This window comes from Dipodomys spectabilis, unplaced genomic scaffold (genome assembly GCF_019054845.1).
Source record: "Dipodomys spectabilis isolate Male_0828 unplaced genomic scaffold, ASM1905484v1 ptg000089l, whole genome shotgun sequence".
NCBI lineage: Eukaryota > Metazoa > Chordata > Mammalia > Rodentia > Heteromyidae > Dipodomys > Dipodomys spectabilis.
In genome coordinates, this window is record NW_024870766.1 from 22,272,459 (window position 1) to 22,293,744 (window position 21,286).

Below are 21,286 nucleotides of genomic sequence, written 5' to 3' on the forward strand. Positions count from 1 at the left end.
ATGAGCAAATAATCTTATGATTGTATCTACTGGTCCATAGATCTCCTCATTTTAAATCTCAAAGTTTTGGAAATGCTTTCATGTTTTCTCTGAAGAAGTGGCCAGCCTACAAGTTTTTGAGAAAATAAGACTCAAACAATATATTAGTACATATGAGTCATTAAATGTGAAGACAGAAGAGACAACCAAAATTATTTACTTTCATTGAATGTTATTCAGAAAAGAGAGCAGAGCTGGAAAAAAGCCCACACATACTCAGTGGAAGTTGTAATTTTAGGATTGGGGTCTATTCAGAAGGAATTAACATTTCCTTTTTGACTAGGGGTGGTTTTCACCTTTAAGCTTTGTATTTAGTTTGATTTAGGATATCAACATTTCAGTGGCATATACTAAGGATTATGTCAAGAGTAAAAAGGTTTTGTGTGTTAGTTCATTTTTACTGTTCCTATTTATTACCTGTTTGTATTTTTCTTCCCACAATATGAAGCACACTGGAATCTGCTGACTGCAAACCAGTGTGTAAAATTGTATAGAAGGCCTAATGGTGGTGTTCAGAACATGGTACCCTAAGATAAGGCATCTTGCATAACTCAGTCTTTTGAGAGCTATCACATGTAAGAGATAGTCCTTGAGCTTCCCTTGCTCTTCTCTAAAATAGGTCTGAACATCCTCATACAAGAGATGCTTTCCTTATACCCAGAGGTGAAGGACAGCTCTATCACTTACAAGAGTCTGGCAGAGCAGAACTTTGAAATAATAAATAGGCTTTGCTCAGTTTCTCACAGTCTTTTATATCATTACATCATGTATTTTATCCCATTATATTCCTCTGTAAGTTGCCATTCTTCATTAAACCCACTATACTATAAAAACATTGAGGTTTAACTGCTTCTTCAAATCTCCATTTTCAAAAGAAGGCTTCCTAGGTCATATAAAACTTACATTAATAAACCTGAAAGCACCTCCTTTGTAAACCTGTCTTTTTTGTTCTAGGGTCATTTCTATGGACTTTGGATAATATTTTCCCTTTATTAAGATAGCATATATTGGGGCTGGGAAGGTGGCTCAGTGGTAGAGCGCTTGCTTTGCATGCATGAGGCCCTGGGTTCGATTCCTCAGCACCACATAAGCAAAAAGAAAAAAGCCAGAAGTGGCGCTGTGGCTCAAGTGGTAGAGCACTAGCCTTGAGCTGAAGAGCTGAGTTCAGGCCCACGACTGGACACACACACAAGATAGCATATATTACTATAATTCACTATATATATTTTTTCATTTACTGAGGTGCTTGTGTACTTTTGTATATGGAAAAAAATCTTTGAAATAGTATTCCTAGTTCATATAATTGGAAAAAAATAAGTCCTTTAGAAAGTTATATTAATCTCTAATCACTGCTTCCATTCACTTATAATTTGGTGGCAAGGCTTTTTCTTAAATGTCATGGATAGCTTTAAAAATACCTTAGAGTGTCATTTAGTATCATAGTTTGAACTATATTCACTGTTATTTATTCAAGACCCTTCTTGAAGGGTCTTGAAAAGAGGAAACCAAAACGATAACAAGCACTTGTTTTTACAGTCTGGGTTTTCTTTTATTATGTAAAACCTGAGAAGATTGTGAACATTCGATTAAGGTCTACAGGCCAGAAGATAGTAATAATAGTAGTAATATTGACATTAATTTCTTGATTTTGGCAATTGTACTTTGTTTAGGTTCCATGTCCTGAAATGAGAGAGCTATCATGTCAGCGATTGGTTTCTAAGCAGTTCAGGAAAAGAAGTGCATATATCTATGTATGATATACATGTGTATATGTGAGTATATATGTACATATATATAGATATATATACATCTATATATATGTACTCACATATACACACAAGTTAGAAGCATTGATATAATCCTTAAGAATTATACTAGTTCAATAATGTTGAAGTGAACATGTGTGTGTATGTGTGTATCTATGTCTGTGTATGTGGATCTGGGGGGAGAAAAAAAGTTAATATAGTAAAATGTTAACCTTTGAAAAATTAGTGTTTCTCTACAATATTCTTCCAACTTTTTTGTAAACAAATTTAGTTGACTATTAAAAAAACTTTAGCTGGGTGCTAGTGGATCATGGCTATGTAATCCTAGCTACTCAGGAGGCTGAGATCTGTGATTGAGGTTAGAAGCCAGCCCTGGCAGGAAATTCTGTGAGACTCTTATCTCCAATTAACCAAAGTGGTAGAGTACTAGCCTTGAGCACAAAAGCTCAGGTACAGTGCCCAGGCCCTGAATTTAATCCCAACAACTGATAAACAAACAAACAAACAAAAAAAACTCTTAAAAGAAATTGTAGTTTAATAATTAGGAAATTCTAGGCTGGCAGTGTGGCTCACATAATAAGAGTGCTTGCCATCAAGGGCAAGACAGTTGAGTTCAAACCACAGTAATATCAAAACAATAAGAACAATAACAAATCAGTAAATTCTGAAACCAAGCAGAACATTAACATATTTCTGCCCAACAGGTGCTGCCAATAAGCACTGCTTTTACATGTTATGAAAAAGCAAAGTTTCAAATAAAATGCTCAAAACCAAGTGGTGCAACATTTCATTTATACCAACTATTTTTAGCTTGCCAAGACTACCTTGGCATGTGTATCAAACTTTTAAAAGATAAAAATAAAACCTAATATTTTAAAAGTCTCCCTTTACTGCAGCCAAATAAAGAGAGTACACTTTCTGAATACAATAGAATTGCTCTTCTTATACACTGTAGTCTCCACATCAAGGTGATTCTTTTAAATGTGGGAGAGTTAAAAAATACAGTGGAAGGAACATAACCACATACACTAATATTAATAAAGATTTTTGAAAGCTACCTGATGAGCAAATACCATTTTTTCTCATTCTAAACTGCATGGTTAAAACTATTGGAATATTTCACAAATACACAAATGATATGGAAAGAATTTTCAGTTTCTTAGGTTATACTGAACAGTCTGAACCAATGCCAATGATTTTTACACACTTCACCTCAAGTCTGAGAACTAAATTTGCCTCAGCAAATCATATTGGCAGTCTAAGTTCACATTCCTAGAATTCAACTGGTATCTACCAGAGGTGACATTTATATCAACCATTTGTTCAATAAACCTAAAGCAGATCTGTCTGAATGGGTATTTTTAGAATTTCAAATTCTTACAAGATTTCTTCCTTGACTTTAAAATTCCCTTATTAAACAGCTTTGAAGATTTCAAATATCTTAACCTAACAAAATCTAACTATAGAGATATTATAATTCATTTTTTACTTTAAAAATTAAATAGACTGCTTGTCATTTTCTCCTGGCATCAAACTCAGTATAGATAGTGGTTAATTTCCCTTTGCAATTTGAGTATTAGATAAGATTGGGAAAAGCCCAGGTAACTAGATGAAGCCCTTTATTATCAGCCAATATTACAACTCCAAGAGTTGAGAGGAAATCAATGAACCATAGAAGGTCTGGAAATTAGCTGGGGAAATTTGTTTCAAAGTAATTTTAAAGTTATTCTTTTCTTCTGTTTTTGGTACGCATGACCAAAGAATAATGAGGGAAAGCAGGAAAAAAAGCAAAAAGCAAACAAAAACAAAACAGGAATTTTCAGAGTAAACTCAATTGTCTTGAAAATGTTTGGCTGAACTACTTCCATTTAATGAAGAAAAAACAGTGAAAGTGAACATTTCTAACCATTGTTATAGCTAAACATTAGGCACCCTAATTTACCATGTCAAGTTCTGATAATCCTGCTTCTTTAAATATTTTTGAGTAAGCCATTAAGGAGTCTCCTACTTAGTATGTTACCTGGGCTTATAACTGCCTTTCCTCAAAAAGGGGACAGAACAAGGGGAGAAGATGGTGACACATCAAGACTAAAGGGTAGTACTTTGGTGGGAAGAGCAAAAGTTTTATTATGTTTTTAATTAATTAATTATTATTTTTTTTTTGCTGGTCCCCAGACTTGAATTCTGGGCCTGAACGCTGTTCCTGAGCTCCTTTCACTCAAGGTTAGCACTGTAGCCCTTGAACCACAGTGCTACTGCTGGCTTTTTCTGGGTAGTTTACTGGAGATGAAGAGTCTCACAGACTTTCCTGCTCTGGCTTTGAACTTCGATTCTCAGATCTCAGCCTTCTGAGTAGATACGATTATAGATGTGAGCCACAGGCAGCTGGCTTTATTTTTTAAGTTTCATTCTAAGCTTTATCTCTTTGAAGCAGAACTGTGTATTACATAGTGATGGGGCTTAGATTTGGGTAAGCTGTGGTTTGAAAGAACTAGGAGGAATCAGGTAAGGACCGGGGAGGCTAAGTCACATAGATGTTGACTATGTACTCTCCTTCTGCCTAGAGTTAACATATGGAATCAGAAGGACAATAAGCAATTAAGTTAAAAGAACCCAGAAAAATATTTTAGCCATCAGATCTTTATGGGGAATAAGAAAGTATAATAGGGGTCAATCTAATAATCCAACCTATCTGCAAGCCAGGTTGTTTTATTCCATTATAGTTTATTATATTGAATTATTCTAAAGGCCTTCATTAGAATGATTAAATCAGGATTCCATTTTGGAAAAAAAAAGTGAAGCCAAGTAACTTAAGAGGAAAAGAATAGAATATTCCACATGATAGAGTCAAAGTGAGTAAACAATACAAGCAGCTAATATTGCTATACATACTAAATATGTATGCATAAATCATAAATCTCATAGTAAATGCTTTGCATTAATTTTCTTTTAATCCTCCCCATGACCATTAGAAGACGATACTTCTGTTATCCCAGTGACAGTGTGATTCAAACTCAGGATATCTTGCCTACAGAAGCAAAACTCATAAATACCATCTTAATCTGTGAGATGAAGCATTTCATTACTTTAAGCAGAGATAAATTTGTAGTTTGGTTTAAGTGTATCCCTGACTCCAACAGAGGACTCCAAGCACACAGATCAAATAAAGAATAAAGCTATAGGAGGATATAAATCAAAGCTCATCATCAAGACCATCACCACAATCTTAGAAGTGAGAGTTTGGCTACTGCTATATTCAAATAACCTTACAAAATCCATGAAATGTATTCACAAGGGGAAAGGGTTGGGGATCCACAAGGAGTTAGCTGAGAAAGGCATGTATTGCAGGAGTCCAACACATCCTGGTTAGTGAAGATGGCATCTGTAACAGTAGTGGTGTCAGGGGAAACATGGGAGAAGTCAGAGAGCAGGGTTGTTTTCATCATTATTCATTCACTTAGCAAATTAAACCAAATTAAGAGCAACAGGATGCTCAATAAGAAAGAACAAATTACAGACTCTCCCATTCACATTTATTAGGTAGAAAGAAAGGAGCAAAGTACAATGAATTTGTCTGGGAGGTGTGAGATGACTCATAGGAAATGATTATCTTATAAATTGTGTCTGGATCAGCATTGTCCCATAGAAGAATAATGTGAGTTAACTTTCAATTTAAAGCTTTCTACTTTCCACGTTAGAAAGGTAAAAATAAAATAATTTTGATAATGTATTTTATTTAGCCCAATATTGCTACTGTTACCCCTTTATCAAATAATCAAGAGAAAAATGTTTATAGAGTATTTTACATTTTTATAGTGCCAAGTGGGAAATAGATTCCTGTCTATAGTTTAATGGCCAATGCCTCCTGAATGGGAGCCTCACAGGTCTATTTAATGATCAAATAATGGTTTGTGAAATCAATAAGCACTAGAGATTAAAACAGAACTACTGGATTTGGCTAGAAGTCAAAGAGTTTGAAAAGATAACTTAAAAAGTAGTAGCTCTTCAATATTATTGAGATATATTAAAGTTAAACCACTTGGTACATATATAATCAACATTGTTATTCTCTTAGAGGAAAAGAGCTAGAAAGCAAATATGGCAGTTTCTACAGTGGTAGAACGCTTGCCTTAAGCTGAAGAGCTGAAGGACAGCATTCAAGCCTAGAGTTCAAGCCCCATGACCAACAAAAAGAAAAAGGAAAAAAAAAAGACTTTGTCCCAAAGCAAATAATCAAGTATATCAGATAAAACCCAAATCACCTCCCTAGCTCCTGGAAGGACAAATGGGAAGCTGAGCTCACCACATTTCATTGCCTGAAGTGCTGCAATGTACGTGAGATGGAGACATTCATGGCATTTACTGGACTGAACCACACAGCTTTTATGGGTAGGTACTTTCTTTCCATGAATGATTTGGCCTAGCAAGATGAACCTAAGTCTGAAAAAAGGTGTTCTGAATTTAAATTCTGGTTGCATTTGTTGCATGAAGTTGGATTCTCATTAAACAAACAAACAAAAACAACCCTTATATTCATGATGTTTAAAAATCCCTTCCCTCGGGGAGTCATAAAACTCAATGTTTACTTTATAAAATTAAGAAAACTGAGGAAATGGGTGGTTTTGGGAGGGGGAGAATGATGAAAGAAAGGGGTGACATTGATCAAGATTGCATTGTAGGGGCTGGAAAGGTGGCTCAGTGGTAGAGTGCTTGCTCTGCATGCACAAGGCCCTGGGTTTGATTCCTCAGCACCACATGAGCAGAAAAAGCCGGAAGTGGTGCTATGGCTCAAGTGATAGAGTCCTAGCCCTGAGCTGAAGAGCTGAGGGACAGCGCCCAGGCCCAGAGTTCAGGCTCCACGACCAATCCCCTACCCCTACCCCCTTAAAAAAGATTCCATTGTATTCATAAACTGCTTTGTTGAATAGCAACTCCTTTACACTACTTAAAGATAATTTTTTTTTAATCTACAAAAAAAATCACTCTCCTCAAAACAATGCATCCAATTTAAACAGCAGCTTATTGAATTTGAAGTTGTTTTATGGCAAGTAAAGCATATAAGTTCATTTTTATTTTGCCTCAGTTTCAGTGGACAGAGCATAAAGAATATTCACTAAATTTTTGCCATTAAACTTAAAAACATCACCATATAACATACATACTTGTATACATATTTCCGCACTTCCTTTATATAGTGTACTGTATGCTACATTGTCACTGTACTATAACAGTGTACACCATGCATTACATACAGCTTATAGTGGAATATGGTATTTCAGCTCCTCTCTGAACAAGTATACATACATTTTCTCTATATGATGCCAGAGTCAGCATCACTATCCTCAGTGGTCTACTTCAATATGTGAACCTGAATGTCTATAATCCAGTATAATGCTGTCTCCACTCACAGACAGCTATTGACAAGCAAACTATTTTTATTTCACCTTCCTGACATATTTCCATTTATCAAATCTATTTCAACAGTCACAAACTCAGGCATGTCTGCACTTTTTTAACTTTCCATTTATAAGTCTCAAGACCTAGTAGCAATGCAAAAGGAAGGATCTGTTTCTTTGTTTCAAACCAAAATGGAATGCATGTTTGTTTGTTGTTTGCTTGTTTTTTTTTTGGTTGGTCATGGGGTTTGAACTCAGAGTCTAGATACTGTCCCTGAGCTTTTTTGCTCAAGGCTAGTGCTCTGTCACTTTGAGCCACAGCTCTACTTCTGGTTGTCTGGTGGTTAACTGGAGGTAAGAATCTCATGGATTTTCCTGCCTGAGCTGGCTTTGAACTGCAATCCTCAGATCTCAGCCTCCTAACTAGCTAGGATTACAGGCGTGAGCCACCAGCACCCGGCTCTGGAATGCATTTTTTTTTAATACAGAGTTATAACTATAAGCAGTTTACTGAGCATTTTAAAAGTTAGGAAGTGAAGAGAAAAAGGGAAAAAATAAGGACTGACCATTTTCTTGTCACACAGATAAATGAGAAGAACTGAAATAAAACAGAAAAGGCCAGCCTGCCACATACACTTACCTGCATTGGAGCCAGTCAAATTGTAGCGTGCATTCAGCTTTTTGATAATGTTCTCATGGATTTGGTTCCACTCACTCTCTGTGTTACACCTATGAAAACATTATTACTTAGTTATCTTTAATGATACATAAAGATCAAGCAATGACCTGAAGAACACACCAGCTCTTTTGGATAGATCCACCAGAATGTACTTCCCAAAGCTCCTTGGAGTTTCCAACAATTCACCACAAACAACTGTTACATTTCAGCATGGCTGCTCTACGAATAAGTTGGAACATCCATACTTGATAATGTCAGACCACCTACCCTGTGACAGAGGTAGCTAGGACAAACAATTCGAAAGTTACAAGTGGTTCCCAAAATAGAAAATATGACAAAGAGAACAATGAAAGGCCCTGCAGACTGAGTTCAAAGCCCTAGAGCGAACATCTTACTCTTCTTTATGTTCTTTGGATAAATTATTTTCCCTTTTTGTATGTATGTTGTGATATAGTAGTGGTAATGTACTAAAGAACATTAAATGTATTAGGATAATGCCTTGTTTATATTCAATGTTCAATAAATATTGGTTCTCATTAGAGCATTTCTGACTTCTGTAACATGGCCAGATTTGGCTAGCATGAAAATGCAACAAATTAAAGCAAAATGAAATTTATTAATACAGCTTACACTGGCAAAAGTCTGGCATGGTGTACCAAACAGTCACAAAACTACTCAGATTTTTCATGTCTGAGAGAATAGCATTGCTCTACCTTCTTTCGCTTACAGTCATTGGTACCTCTTTATTTAGCTAGCTCATGTTATGTTTGTTTACATGGTGTAATCCACTGTGTGTGTGTGTGTGTGTGTGTGTGTGTGTGTGTGTAAAATCAGAGGTTCTGAGAACTGTATTTAGGCTAATTGATATCTAATATCCCTTAAGTTTTTTGAACAATTGGATATATGAATGTTCCTCTGACTGGTGATTCCTGATGATACATAAAAGACTGTATTTGCTATTCATCTTTACTATTACAACTCCTCTAGTTAGGTTGTGGAGAACTTCTATCATTTAGGCATATTTGTAAATTTGCTATGATCCCTAACTAGCCAGAAATGCTTCTTCCCAAGAGTCTAGAGTTTCAAGATTCTATGTACCATTGATCCAAATATTCCACAGTAGAGCTTTCTTTTCCTAGTGATAATCATGTTTGAGGCAGATAGCTCACAATTACTAGCTTATATACCTGTCTATTTTATCATCACAGGCTTTTCCAGGATGAATATGACAGAGATTATTTTCAACTGAGCCCTGAGTTTAGAAGATTGGAATTCAGATGGAACAAGGCATCCTACTTGACTAATTATGAGACTACATTGCCATTTAGTACATGTTACCTCTTGTTTTATTTCAGTTAAACAGGGTAGGAAGAAAGCTTGCTTTCGACTAAATAGCTAATTGACACCAGAATGTATGCTTTAAGAAAACTGGAGATTACCTGTAATCCCATCACTTAGGAAGCTGAGGCAAGAAGACTGTACTTCTGAGGTGAATGTGTGCTATACAGTAAGATTCTGTCACAAAAAACAAACAGAATCCCCAACTCCTAATGAGGGTGACATTAGTGCCTTCAGTTTCAGACAAGATATTTATTAGTTTATATGAATCCCAATGGGGTTAGAGACTCAAACAGAAAACACTTCTAAATTTTTTTCTGACTAGCTTTCCTAACATGTTGATTTTTTTCTTTTTGTTGAGATGGGTTTTTAACTTTGTAGCCCTGGCTGGCCTTGAACTTAAGATCTTCCTCCTGCCCCAATTTCCTAAATGCTAGGATTAAAGCATACACAGCATTTCCTAAATTCATAGTTCCTTCCAACTGTGCAGTGAGTGCTTTGACTGGTTAGTGTTCTCTGGAAACTTCTTTACAACTTGCTAAATTGGCATTTTTAAGGCATTTCTCTTTAGGAAGAATTAACCAGAACCTTATTTGATGCTGAAAGGGGGGGGTGGGGGTGGGGAACCAGACCAAAAAAAAAAAAACTACAAAGAATAGCACAATTTATTTTTACAAGAGAGTATCTCCCACATGCAAAGGTGGAATTCATGGTCCTCTTCAGCTGGCTGAATCATAAAGGGCCCTGCACGTCATTGTCAGCCTCTCTGTTACCCCAGTAGCCACTCACACCTGGCATAATAGCCATGAAAAAACAATCTGTTCATCTGAGAGCCTCAAGCTCTAGAGTTGGACAGTCATGGCTACAGGTTGCTTTCCTTTCAAGGCTGGTGCTCCAATACTCAAGCCATACCTCCACTTCCAGGTTTGTTTGTTTGCTTGCTTGCTTGTTACTTAGATAAAAAAATCTCTGGCACTTTTCTGCCAAGGCTGGCTTCAAACTACAATCTACAGATGTCAGCCTCCCCCGAGTAGTTAAGAATTACAGGCATAAGCCACCAGTGACTGGTAAAATCATTATTTTAAACAAGTTATATTTATGACTACCAACAGAGTTTGACAACAATTTCACAGTAGATTTCAAATCCAACCCTTAAAAAATAAAGGCTAACAGATAATTCAGAAGAGAGAGAAAAAAACAAACCCACTAGGTTCAAGAAGTTTGTTCAAGTTTACAATGAAGGTCACTGATCTTATCCATCTTAACAAGGATACAACATTTGCAGTCATAAACCAGTGGCTATAGATAAATCTTTGTCAACTAATTACCAAATGTGCTTGCAGAGGTCCCATTGGGTAGAAAGTAGATAAATCCATGAAACCCTGCAGCAGCGGTCACAAAGCAATTTAAAGTATGTATCCCGTAGGCAATGGCCCAGTTGTACTATCATGATGTTTGAAAACACTAGTGGCATATGTTGTATCTTTCCACACAAGCTGTGGAATAAAAGATGAAAGCAAATTTCCTCATGGAAGAGACCAGCAGTGTGGGCCTCAAACCAGGACTGTGGACAATCTAATGGGTCTGCTCTGATGACATTACAGTACTGTCCATCTCTCACTTCAAACCATGGGGAGGTCGTGTGGGTGGGTTGATTCAAATAAGTGATTTTCTTGTTAATATGATGGGATGAACTGTATACCCACTAAAAGTTAAAGTCCTAAAGTCTAGAAGCTTAGGAAGTGGCCTTATTTGGGAAAAGGATATTTACAGAGACAATCAAGTTAGAACAAGGCCACTGGGGGTGGGTCTCTACCAAACATAATTGTGTCCTACAAAGGTGAAATCTACATATTCTATATAGCCGATGATTTACCTGATAATTATACTGTCTGTATTCTTTAGCTTTATTATTGATTGACTGATTAAGACCAAGTCTTGATATGTAGTCCAGGGTGGCTTCAAACTTCTAATGTTCCTGCTTCAGCCTCCTAACTGCTGAGATTTGAAGTATGGGCCAATAAGCCCAGCTACCTTGTATTTTTCCTTTTACACAGTACTGGTAATTGAAGCTAGGGCCACTCACATGCTAGGTAAGTACTTTGCCACTGAGTATATTTGTAGCCAGTTTTTAATTTCTTAATTCCCCTGACAAACAATGTGATGTAGGCTCGTTTTTAGCAAATCTATAGATGACTGGCCTTTGAAAAAGTATTCAAATTCAACAATCCCTTGTTCCCCTTGTTCTTCAATCTCCAAATAAAGAAGCATTCATCCAGACCAGATTCATATGTAGCAACCTCCTTCCCCTCAATCCCTACATGGGATGTTTCTTACATGTACACTTTCAGGACAAGATCATCTTTTGTCTCTCCTGTTAACAGGTCTGCAATACTAAGGACTGCACAGCCAAATGGTCGCCGATACTGGACACTGCAGGCATTCTTTTTTTCTCCAGCTCCCATTCGACCTGTCCAATTAAAAAGCAAACATAAACATGGAAATATTTGATTATAAACACCTTAGAGACATGCAGTGTTATGTTCCTGTCATCCCAAGCTACTGGGGAACCATAGTGGGTGTGGTAGTGTATGCCCGTCATCACAACGATACAGTGAAAAGCACAAATATGAGGACTGAAGTCTGCATTGACCTGGTTATAAAACCTGTCTTGAAAATAAACAAACCAAGGAGGAGCTGGTAAAGCGGCTCAAGTAGTAGAGTGCTGCTTAACAAGTGTGAGGTCCTAAGTTCAAACCTCAGTACTGCAAAAAAAGGAAAGAAAGGGAGCATAGGCGATTCTGACACTGTAACAGGTAATGAGTATATGTGATTAGAGTATGCTCCTGTAAGGATTTAAAACTCAGTCCATTACAGACATATGATTTTGTCACATATTTTAAATATATTAATACATTATTTCATTATGACAATAGGAAGACTTGAAATCAAGGCTTGAAGCTCTTGTTTGGCTCTCTTGCTTACAACTGGTACTCTATCATTTGGGCTATACCTCCAGCCCAGAATTTTGCTGGTTAATTTAAGATGGGATTTTGCCTACTTTTAAGCCTTGGATGGCTATGAAATGCAATTTTCCAGGTTTCAACCTCCTCAGTAGCTACAATTATAGGCATGGTCCACCAATGCTCAGCTTACTATTAGTGTCTTACTATTATTTTCAATGAGTTATGTTGGAGACCAAGAATACAAAGTATGCTGGAACTGGAATACAACAAGATAATATTGGGGGAAAAGTGTGCAAATTTGTCTCCATATGATCACCAACAGGTCCATAAATTGTTTCCATTTAAGCGAGACTCTACATCACCTCAGGAAGTCTCTACCACTTCCAAAATCAAATGCTAAATAAAAAAAAAATAAAGAGGGCAATATGTAATTTTGTTTTCTTTCATCAGTAACAAAGAAAAACGACTTCTGTAATGCATCACTTTAAGGGAAAGGCTTATAAATGAAAACCTGTTATTTCATGGTTAGAATCAAAATTAAAAAATGGATATCAATTACTTTTTAGTCTTATGAAATACATGAAATATATCTGAAATATAATACCTAAAATACAATTGTCTTATGACATAATGCTACATTCCATGAATAGATTGTAATCTACATCATCTTAATATTTTGGCTATAAATTATTTGATAATGTTATATTTAAATTTGATGATCAATCAATCAACTATATTTTTACTTAAAGAACTGATTTAAACAATACCAGGCTACACTAAAGCCACCAGTATAAGCATCTTCATTACAGCATTGTTTACCATAGCTAAGATATGGAATTAACCCAGATGCCCCTCAGTGGACGAATGGATCAAGAAAATGTGGTATATATACTCAGTGGAGTTCTATGCATCCATCAGAAAGAATGACTGATCCATTCATAAGGAAATGGAAAGGCTTGTAAAAAATTATGCTAAGTGAAGTAAAACAGACCCAAAGAAACATAGGCCACATAGTTTCCCTCATTTGTAATAACTAGAATGTGCCTATAACTCTACAAGTAAACCAAATGGATATAAAAGACAAATAATTGCACCTGGATATGATTGGTTAAACAGCAGCCTAAAAATTCACACAGTGAGAACAAAGAAGGATATTCTTAGGAGAGGATGTGAGGGCTCAATAGCTATGTATATGATCATAGAAAATGATGATTATCAAAATGAACTCCAAGGAACGGAAATAGCGTTTTTTTAATTGTATTGTTTGTGGTTTCTTTTTCCTACCTTTTTTTTCCTTTGCTTTTTTCCCCTTTTGTCATTGTTTTTGATTTCTGTACCCTTTGTCTTCTATAGAAGTTTATCTTCGTTGGGGAGGGGGAGGGAAGCACAGAAAGAGTGTGACAAAGGGTAAACCAATCCAGCAGTGAAACCTACTAGACACTATGTTGGAAATGAACTATACATTTGGAATTTGGGGGAACTGGGAAAGAATTAGGGAGATGGTGGCACGGTTCCAAAGTAAATGTATTCATTACCTGACTTATGTAACTGTAACCCCTCTACATCACCTTCACAATAAAAATTTAAAAATCTTTAAAAAAAAGTATAGGAGAAAAAGAAACTTTGCCCATTTGTTAAACTAAAAAAATGTTCAATTCATCTCTATTTTTGGTATCGCTACAGAATTCATTAGAACTAATTATTTATTATAATCTCTATCAATATCGTGATTTAAGTTTTTATAAACTATTCATTTATCATTTGTATATGCAGGATGACAAAATGATTAGCAGATTCCCGAGAGCAGAATTTTTAAGTTAATATTAGAAAAGAAGTTCATCAGTAAAAAAAACTGAAAAAGATTTTTCTAAGGATTCTTTCAGCTCTGACTTCCTTGCTTACACAAGGCATTGCACACATACCAGCCTTCTGTTTTCTTTCATTCTTTTGGAAACTTTCTCTTTCTGGAGTACTACACTAAAAAAAAACTTGTGTCTTGGGGAGACTGGCTAGAGATCACCCAAGAGGACCCTCCAGCAAGCTCTCTCACTGAGCACCAGCTCCTCTTTTCTTACTTGTTCTCAAACACAGTTTTACATTTCTTCCTGGCTCTGTGGGTACCACAGCCTGGGATACCAAGATTGTGGTGTAAATGCTACACCAAAAAGGATGATTTCATACCAGCCTTTGTCTTCCCAACGCTAATGAGAATTCATAGTTCCGCTGTGATTTCTAAGAAAATGTTCTTAGCATAAGTAGGGAGTTAAAACATTGAAAAGCCAGTTGAAAGTCAAAAGGGCAGGTACAGAGGATGAAGAGATGAAGGGGATATAAAACCATTAACCCTTTCTTTTCCCCTTCCTTCTTTCCAAATCAAAGACCTGGGCATAAATTCCCAGAACAAAGGTACCACTGATCCTGTCTTCAGCAGTCAGAGAGGTTAGCATGCCCTTTCCCACTAAAGTAGATACAAGGGACTTTCTATAAAAAGCAAAAAGCATCTGTCCCTACTAGATAATAATCTTCCACTCTGTAATTCCACTTCATCAAAAAAGCTGTCAGACTAAGTCTTAACCTTTCTTTTTTTTAAGTCTTAACCTTTCATGGAGTGTTTTACTGTAATCTCATTTCTCCTATGTCTCAAAATATTGCAGCAGCAAATGTTTGTTTATTATTAAGTGTTTTGCAATAATTCCAGAGAAATAGTTGACTACATCTAGGGGTGGGTACAGCATTAATTCTGAGGATGTAATGATCACAAATATCTGTAAGCTAAAAATTACAATCACTACTCAAATGCCAAGCATTTGAAAGGCAGATCTTGGCTTCAGTAATATCTCTGCAAGTGAAGGTCAAGGGCTAAAAGGGCTCATTTTCTGCTCTAAGTCTTTCTAGCCTCCAAACCTATAGACAGTAATTAGAAAGTTGGGAAGCAAAAAAAGTAGTTGACTTTTCCTTCAAAACTATAGTAGTTTCCAGGTACATTTTAGTAATATTTACATAAAGATATCCCAAACTACATTTCACAAGAACAACTGCTAATAAAAATTTGAAATAAAATACCAACAAAAAAGAAATACAAAGTAACAAGCTGGTTCCCTGCCATCTTAGGATCAGAGGTTTTTTTTATCTCAAAAGCACATGGCAACAAAAGGTTCCGATTTTTCCAACATTTTAAAAGATTCTTTCCAATCCTTTTCTTGCCTATGTATTTTTAAGACAAACAATTAAAATGGCAAACATGCCAGGTGCCAGTGGCTGATACCTGTAATCCTAGCTACTCAGGAGACTGAGATCTGAGGACCATGGTTCCAAGCCAGTCCAGGCAGAAAAGTCCCCATGAGACTCTTATCTACAACAAACTACTCAAAAACCAGAAGTGGCACTGTGGCTCAGGTGGTAGAACACTAGCCTTGAGTACAAAGAGGCTCTGAGAGTGCTCTGAGAGAGTTCAAGCCCTACAACCAGCAAAAATATAAATAAAACCACAGTTTACTTTTAAATAAAGTATTTGTATATTCTCCAAATATAAAAAAATCAAATGAAAACAGCTTTCACAATACATTTTTAATGAAAATCTATGTTGGAATGACAACATGTTTTATTGTCTTCCTTACTGTATGTACAAAATAAATGACTAAAGTAAAGAAAAAGCTCAATTCATAGAACGGCATGGCAAAGCTATTATTACTTGACTGAAGGGTTCTGGTACACTTAGCAAGGAAGTAGAAACCAAATGTCCAACAGCTGAGTAGCCTTAATACAAAACTGCTCAGGCTATGCTATTCCTCATTTTACCTAGATGCTCTGCTATAAAAGGTCTGCTTTCACAGGCATTTTATGTAGAAAAAAAATAAGGGGATGTATTCTGCTCCACTGAACAAGTTCACTGTAAAACTTAAATGTGTACTGTAAGATGTAAATAAATGCTGAATCACATAAAAGTTTTCATGCTCACATCATATTTTGGGAAATCTGAGGTCAACAAAGTTGAAGAAGTATATTTGTCTCTATAGGATTTCTCAAACCCTTTACTAAGCTGATGGCATTATATAAGTCAAAAAATAACATAGTATTCAATATCTTGTAATCTCTGCAGAATCTTCTATAATAATGTGTTGTGGCATTCTCCAATTAGGAAGATAAACTTGTAGGAAATTTAGCTTCCCAAAATTTATGTTATCTTATTGAAATGTAAAGACAAAAACACATGTTTGAATCAAATATGTTTAGGAGGTCCCCACCAAACCAAAATAAAACACCATAGTACTTAACTGACATTGAGAGAGACTAAAATCTATTTAAACTGCACGAGGAGGTACTATGTGAGTGAGGTCAGAGAGGCTCGAGAAAATTTCTCAACTCCTGTGCTTCTTTTCAAATTTGGCTGCAAATAGCAAAAAGTACCACAGAGTCCTTTCACCTACTTTTCTCAATGGCTGTACCTACCAATTCGGATAATGTGCACAGTGATGTAGATGTCCTTTCTGAGCTCGCTGCTGCCCAAATCCTACCAAGAAATGAAGTCTGATTATTTTAAAATTCATAATCTGCACAGTACCTTGAAGAGAATAGTGCTTTACTTTCACAAAAAGAAAAAAAGACAAAGATAAACATAGATATTTGTAAGGAAGCACATGATTCAAATCCTGTTCTAAAAATATCAGTAAACTCATTTAACAGGTACTTACACTGCTTTTACTGACGTTTTACTTGGACCTAGAAATTAAAAAGCAGAATAGCTTGGCATCCCTGCCCCCATTTTTGTATCTGTCTTTGCTCTTGAGTCATTCACCTTGAAGCATGGTGGAATTCAGAAAGGGCAGGACTGATAACATTTTTACAAAGATGGACAGAAGAAACTGCCCTCAAGAAAACCAGTCTCAAATCCAGACTGGGACTGTTCAATTCCATCTACTTTTCATCCCATGGTCAAAATTGTTTTCCTATTTAAACCTAAGGCTCATATCTGTACTCCGGAAGATGGGTTGAAGCAGGTGAACCTCCTTTTCCTGCCCATTTTCACTACACTTTTTATATGGCATGATGGGCAGGTGGCCAAATATGAAATGTAGAACCCATGGAGCTTGAGTCTGGGTTCTAAAATTCCAGAGTAATCAACTTTACACCATTAACATTTAAAAGTAAAACCACTCCCTGACTTGAACATCTATAAAGCAGATTCTAGATAGGCCCTGTCATGTGAGATTCAAGCTAGGCCCTACCATTAACTGGCTTAATTTGGTAATGGTATAATAAAGATTAACAATACTCTAATGTATGTACTATATGAAACAGGGTCAATGATACACTAAAGAAAGTAAAGGTAGCCAGGCACCAGTGGCTCACACCTGTAATCCTAGCTGCTAAGGAGACTGAAATCAGAAGACCGTGGTTCAAAGCCAGCCCCGGCAGCAAAGTCCATGAGACTCTTGTCTTTGATAAACCACCAGAAAACTGGAAGTGGCACTGTGGCTCAAGTGGTAGAGTGCTTGCCTTGAGCTGTAGAGCTCAGGGACAGTGCCCAGGCCCGGAGTTCAAGCCCCATGACCGACCAAAAAAAAAGAAGAAAAAAAAAAAAAAAAAGAAAGTAAAGGTACTCATTATTGGATTATTGGAATCATCTGGAATTCTGGTTATTGATGCATTTATTTGCAAGGTTCAAGAAAATTCACTATGCTCTTTCACAATTAGTACCAACAAGCACATTATGGAGAATACACTTCAAGGGTAAAAGAAGACCCACTTACCAGAAAGAGAGAGCAATGTCGTTCAGGTTTATCTGGGGCTTTGGGAAGCCCATTTCTGTTCAGTCTCAAGAAAAATCTCTCGCTGTAAGAAAAAGACCAGTTTAACATTAAACAAAGTTAATATTGAAAAATAAATATTAAAAATATCTAATATTTTTCTGTGCTCTAATTGTTTTAAGTGTTGAGCTAAGCATTTGCTACGTCCTTTATGTAACGTCAAAATTGCTTCTGTGAATTAAGAGGTTATGGAAGACAATAAAGATTTGCTTCACTTGTGATAAGACTGATAAAGCTGCAGCTGCACACTTGCAAAAAATTAAATCTTAAAGCAACAGGTTAGGTTTCCATGTCATATAATGCCATTGCTATTTATTCCCCAAAGCAGAAACAAATGCACAATATGAGAACACTCAGCTTGATGCTTCATGTGTTTGTACCTAACATTTGCACGATTTTATCATCTTCCTTAATTAAAAATAATAAATGTCTTTATATTTCATAGTTATCTAGATCTCTAATCGAAAACACAAATATTAGTTCCAAGAAATAAAATCTGAATTTTCTTTTGTCTACAAATGAACAGATCTCAAAATCTCCATATAAATGATGCTGAGCAGCCACTAATTACAGGTCACAGATACTTTGATACCACTTAAATATGAGGTAATGTTTGACATTATTTGCTTATATTCAAAAAGATAAAATGAACTAGAAACCCAAGAAAAAATGAATCTACTCACTACCACAAGTTTCAAATCCTCACTGAATTTCAATATCATTGGTGCCTAAGGCAGAATCAAATAGCAGGCAGCCTCAGGCAGAGAACACAGAACCAATGTCCAATGAATGTGAAATTATTTCATGGGACAGGCATTGCCAGTGCAGCTTCCATCAAGGGAGCAAGCAGGAAAATGGAGTGAAAAACATTAATAAAAGGCTAAGAATCTACCAAGTCTCTATGTTATATTCATTACTAGATCTTTGCCTTAATAATGGCTCTGCCATTCAAGAGGTAAAATAAGAACCATAAACAGATCTCCAAGGAAGCATACTGAGTTAAATTTACAACTGTTTTCGGAATACTTTCATTCATTTTTATGATCTAGTCTAGATGGATATATTTAACAGATTCAGTTGCTATCTAAACCTCGTTTTTTGTTTTTTTTTTTAATATTAGGCCTATTCCTGACCTCTCATATTAGGAAGGGCAACCAATATACATTTTTATGGGACCATTTCCATTCCTATTACCCAAGCTTTTTGCCACATAACAGGTGGATAATAAGGAGAGAATATAAGGATTCTCGACTAAGACAAAAATTCTTCTACGACAGTACTCTGAAATAAAGGCTGTAAATGACACACACAATCAGGAAAACAGAATTAAACTAGCATGTTCACATTGTCACTTACTATATTTTTAAGAGATTTTAAGCTCTTTCAGAGTGAAAGAAAATTCACTATTACTTCAAAAAAGATACAATAAAAATCAACAAAACTATACATTGGCATAAAAATCATACTCTAAAATATTCCCTATATAAGGATTTTTTTTTGAGAATTCACCATTTAACAGGCTCTTTACTAATGTCTTCCTGGATGGATTAACTTCTATAACTTGTCATGTCTTTAGAAAGTAGATAAAATTATAATATCCATTCAATAACTAAAAGGTTTTTTTTCAAAGATCACAGAGCCAGTGAGTAACTTAGTACGGATTTTATTCCAGGTATTAACTGTAAAACCCTCATTCTTCATTTAAATGTTAGTGGTACATTATTTTTTGCTTTATACAAATATTGAGCAAATAGTTTCATAACATTGGGAGGATACAGGAAGAGTCACTCATCCACAAGACTTAGTCAGGCCTAGTTGCAAGAATTCAAGCTCACTTTCTCATTTTTTCAATGAAAGTGTGACTTAGAAAATAAATTATTCTACTAAAGGAGAAAAAACTCCAAAAAGATTTAACAACACAATGTTACTTATTCAAAACTACTCAGGGTTAAGGCATTTGTTTTGCTTCTTAGTCACCAGTCACCTAAGAGTTTTACAAATAGAATCTTAGCCACAAACACAAGTAAAATGAGCATTTGCCCTCTCCTCAAAGGACATCATGCCCTCCTGTCTATTCTTTGAGAAGTGCTTCTGTGTGAGGCTCCTCTTTATCCCTCCTGAATCATTTGAGTAAATTCTACTTTATCTAATGACATGCCAGTCTGAAATGGTGAATATCAATGAAATGAAAATACAAATGCCAACCAGACATTTTAGATATTAAAGCTTCAAGTTTAATGTTGTTATAAAATATGATTCTGTATCTGCAATTTTCATTAATATGCTGGTAAAATGTTTTCTAAAGTATCATAGTCCAGAAACAGATCATTTTTTTTTGCTCTGTCACTGTTTTCATTTCACTAGTCTAGACAGAATCCTGATTATGCAAGGGCTATACTATATCATATCCTGTTTCGGAATATCAATATGTACTGAGCCAGTGACATGTCCCTTAGTTTAATCATGCCTTAAGGGGAAAATAAAAATAGAAGGAGATGGGTGCCATGGAGAAATAAGCCAGTGCAATTGATTAAAAACCAGACCTCTTTTAAAAGAAAATCTCCATGGCCAATTAAAAATATTTCTTATTCATTTGGTGACACACTATTGTTAAACAAATCCAATCAGTTTCTCTTCATCTTTAGCGATATAGCAACTATTTAACCAGCAAATGAGCTTAGAAGATTTAAAAGGCCTATAGGAATGTACTTCATAATCTTTGAATTATAATTATCCACTTATACTTACATTAAGAGAAAACCAGAGAGTATGCTTTCAGGGCCAAGAGAAGAACTGAACATGTTTTCGGTATTTCATTCTATGCACCTCCTAAAATTCTCTGAACAATGTTTGTGGTCATGTACAAGCCTATTTCTGATGCGCTATCTCAAGTTTGCTTCTACTGAAGTCCTCAGGTAAGTCTGATTAGGAAGTCTGATTCTATAACTGAAAAACTACTATTACAAGATATCACCATTATATCCTTTGCACTGTTTTCCTAATCTTAGAAAGCGAAGGTTTACATTTGCTTCCTATTACATTGTGAACAAGTAGAGCATTGGCTCATAAAGCTAACTAAAACTTATAGCCAATGACTTGGTACTCCTTGATAAGAATAAAGTCATGCAATGTGGTAAGAAAAAAATAATATCCAAACAACTAGAAAACATTAATTTCCTCCATATATTCTCTCCCTTCTCCATAATATCCTTTACTTTATGGATACTCCAAAGAGAAATCTCAATCAATGATGCTTTATCACCAGGTATCAGATTCACCTAATGAATTCTGAACC

The 21,286-nt window shown here is 35.8% G+C and overlaps 1 protein-coding gene across 3 annotated transcripts in view; it reads right to left on the bottom strand.

Moving 5' to 3' along the window:
* The window catches only part of Dock4 (dedicator of cytokinesis 4), a 429,879-nt gene that overhangs the window by 173,205 nt on the left and 235,388 nt on the right, over positions 1-21,286 (bottom strand). For all 3 annotated transcript variants that reach the window (XM_042684635.1, XM_042684637.1, XM_042684636.1), the window contains exons 9-12: positions 17,935-18,016; positions 16,634-16,694; positions 11,556-11,688; positions 7,842-7,930 (exon numbers count right to left, since the gene is read on the bottom strand). In XM_042684635.1, coding sequence (XP_042540569.1) covers positions 7,842-7,930; positions 11,556-11,688; positions 16,634-16,694; positions 17,935-18,016 — 365 coding nt within the window. The remainder of the gene's footprint in view (positions 1-7,841; positions 7,931-11,555; positions 11,689-16,633; positions 16,695-17,934; positions 18,017-21,286) is intronic.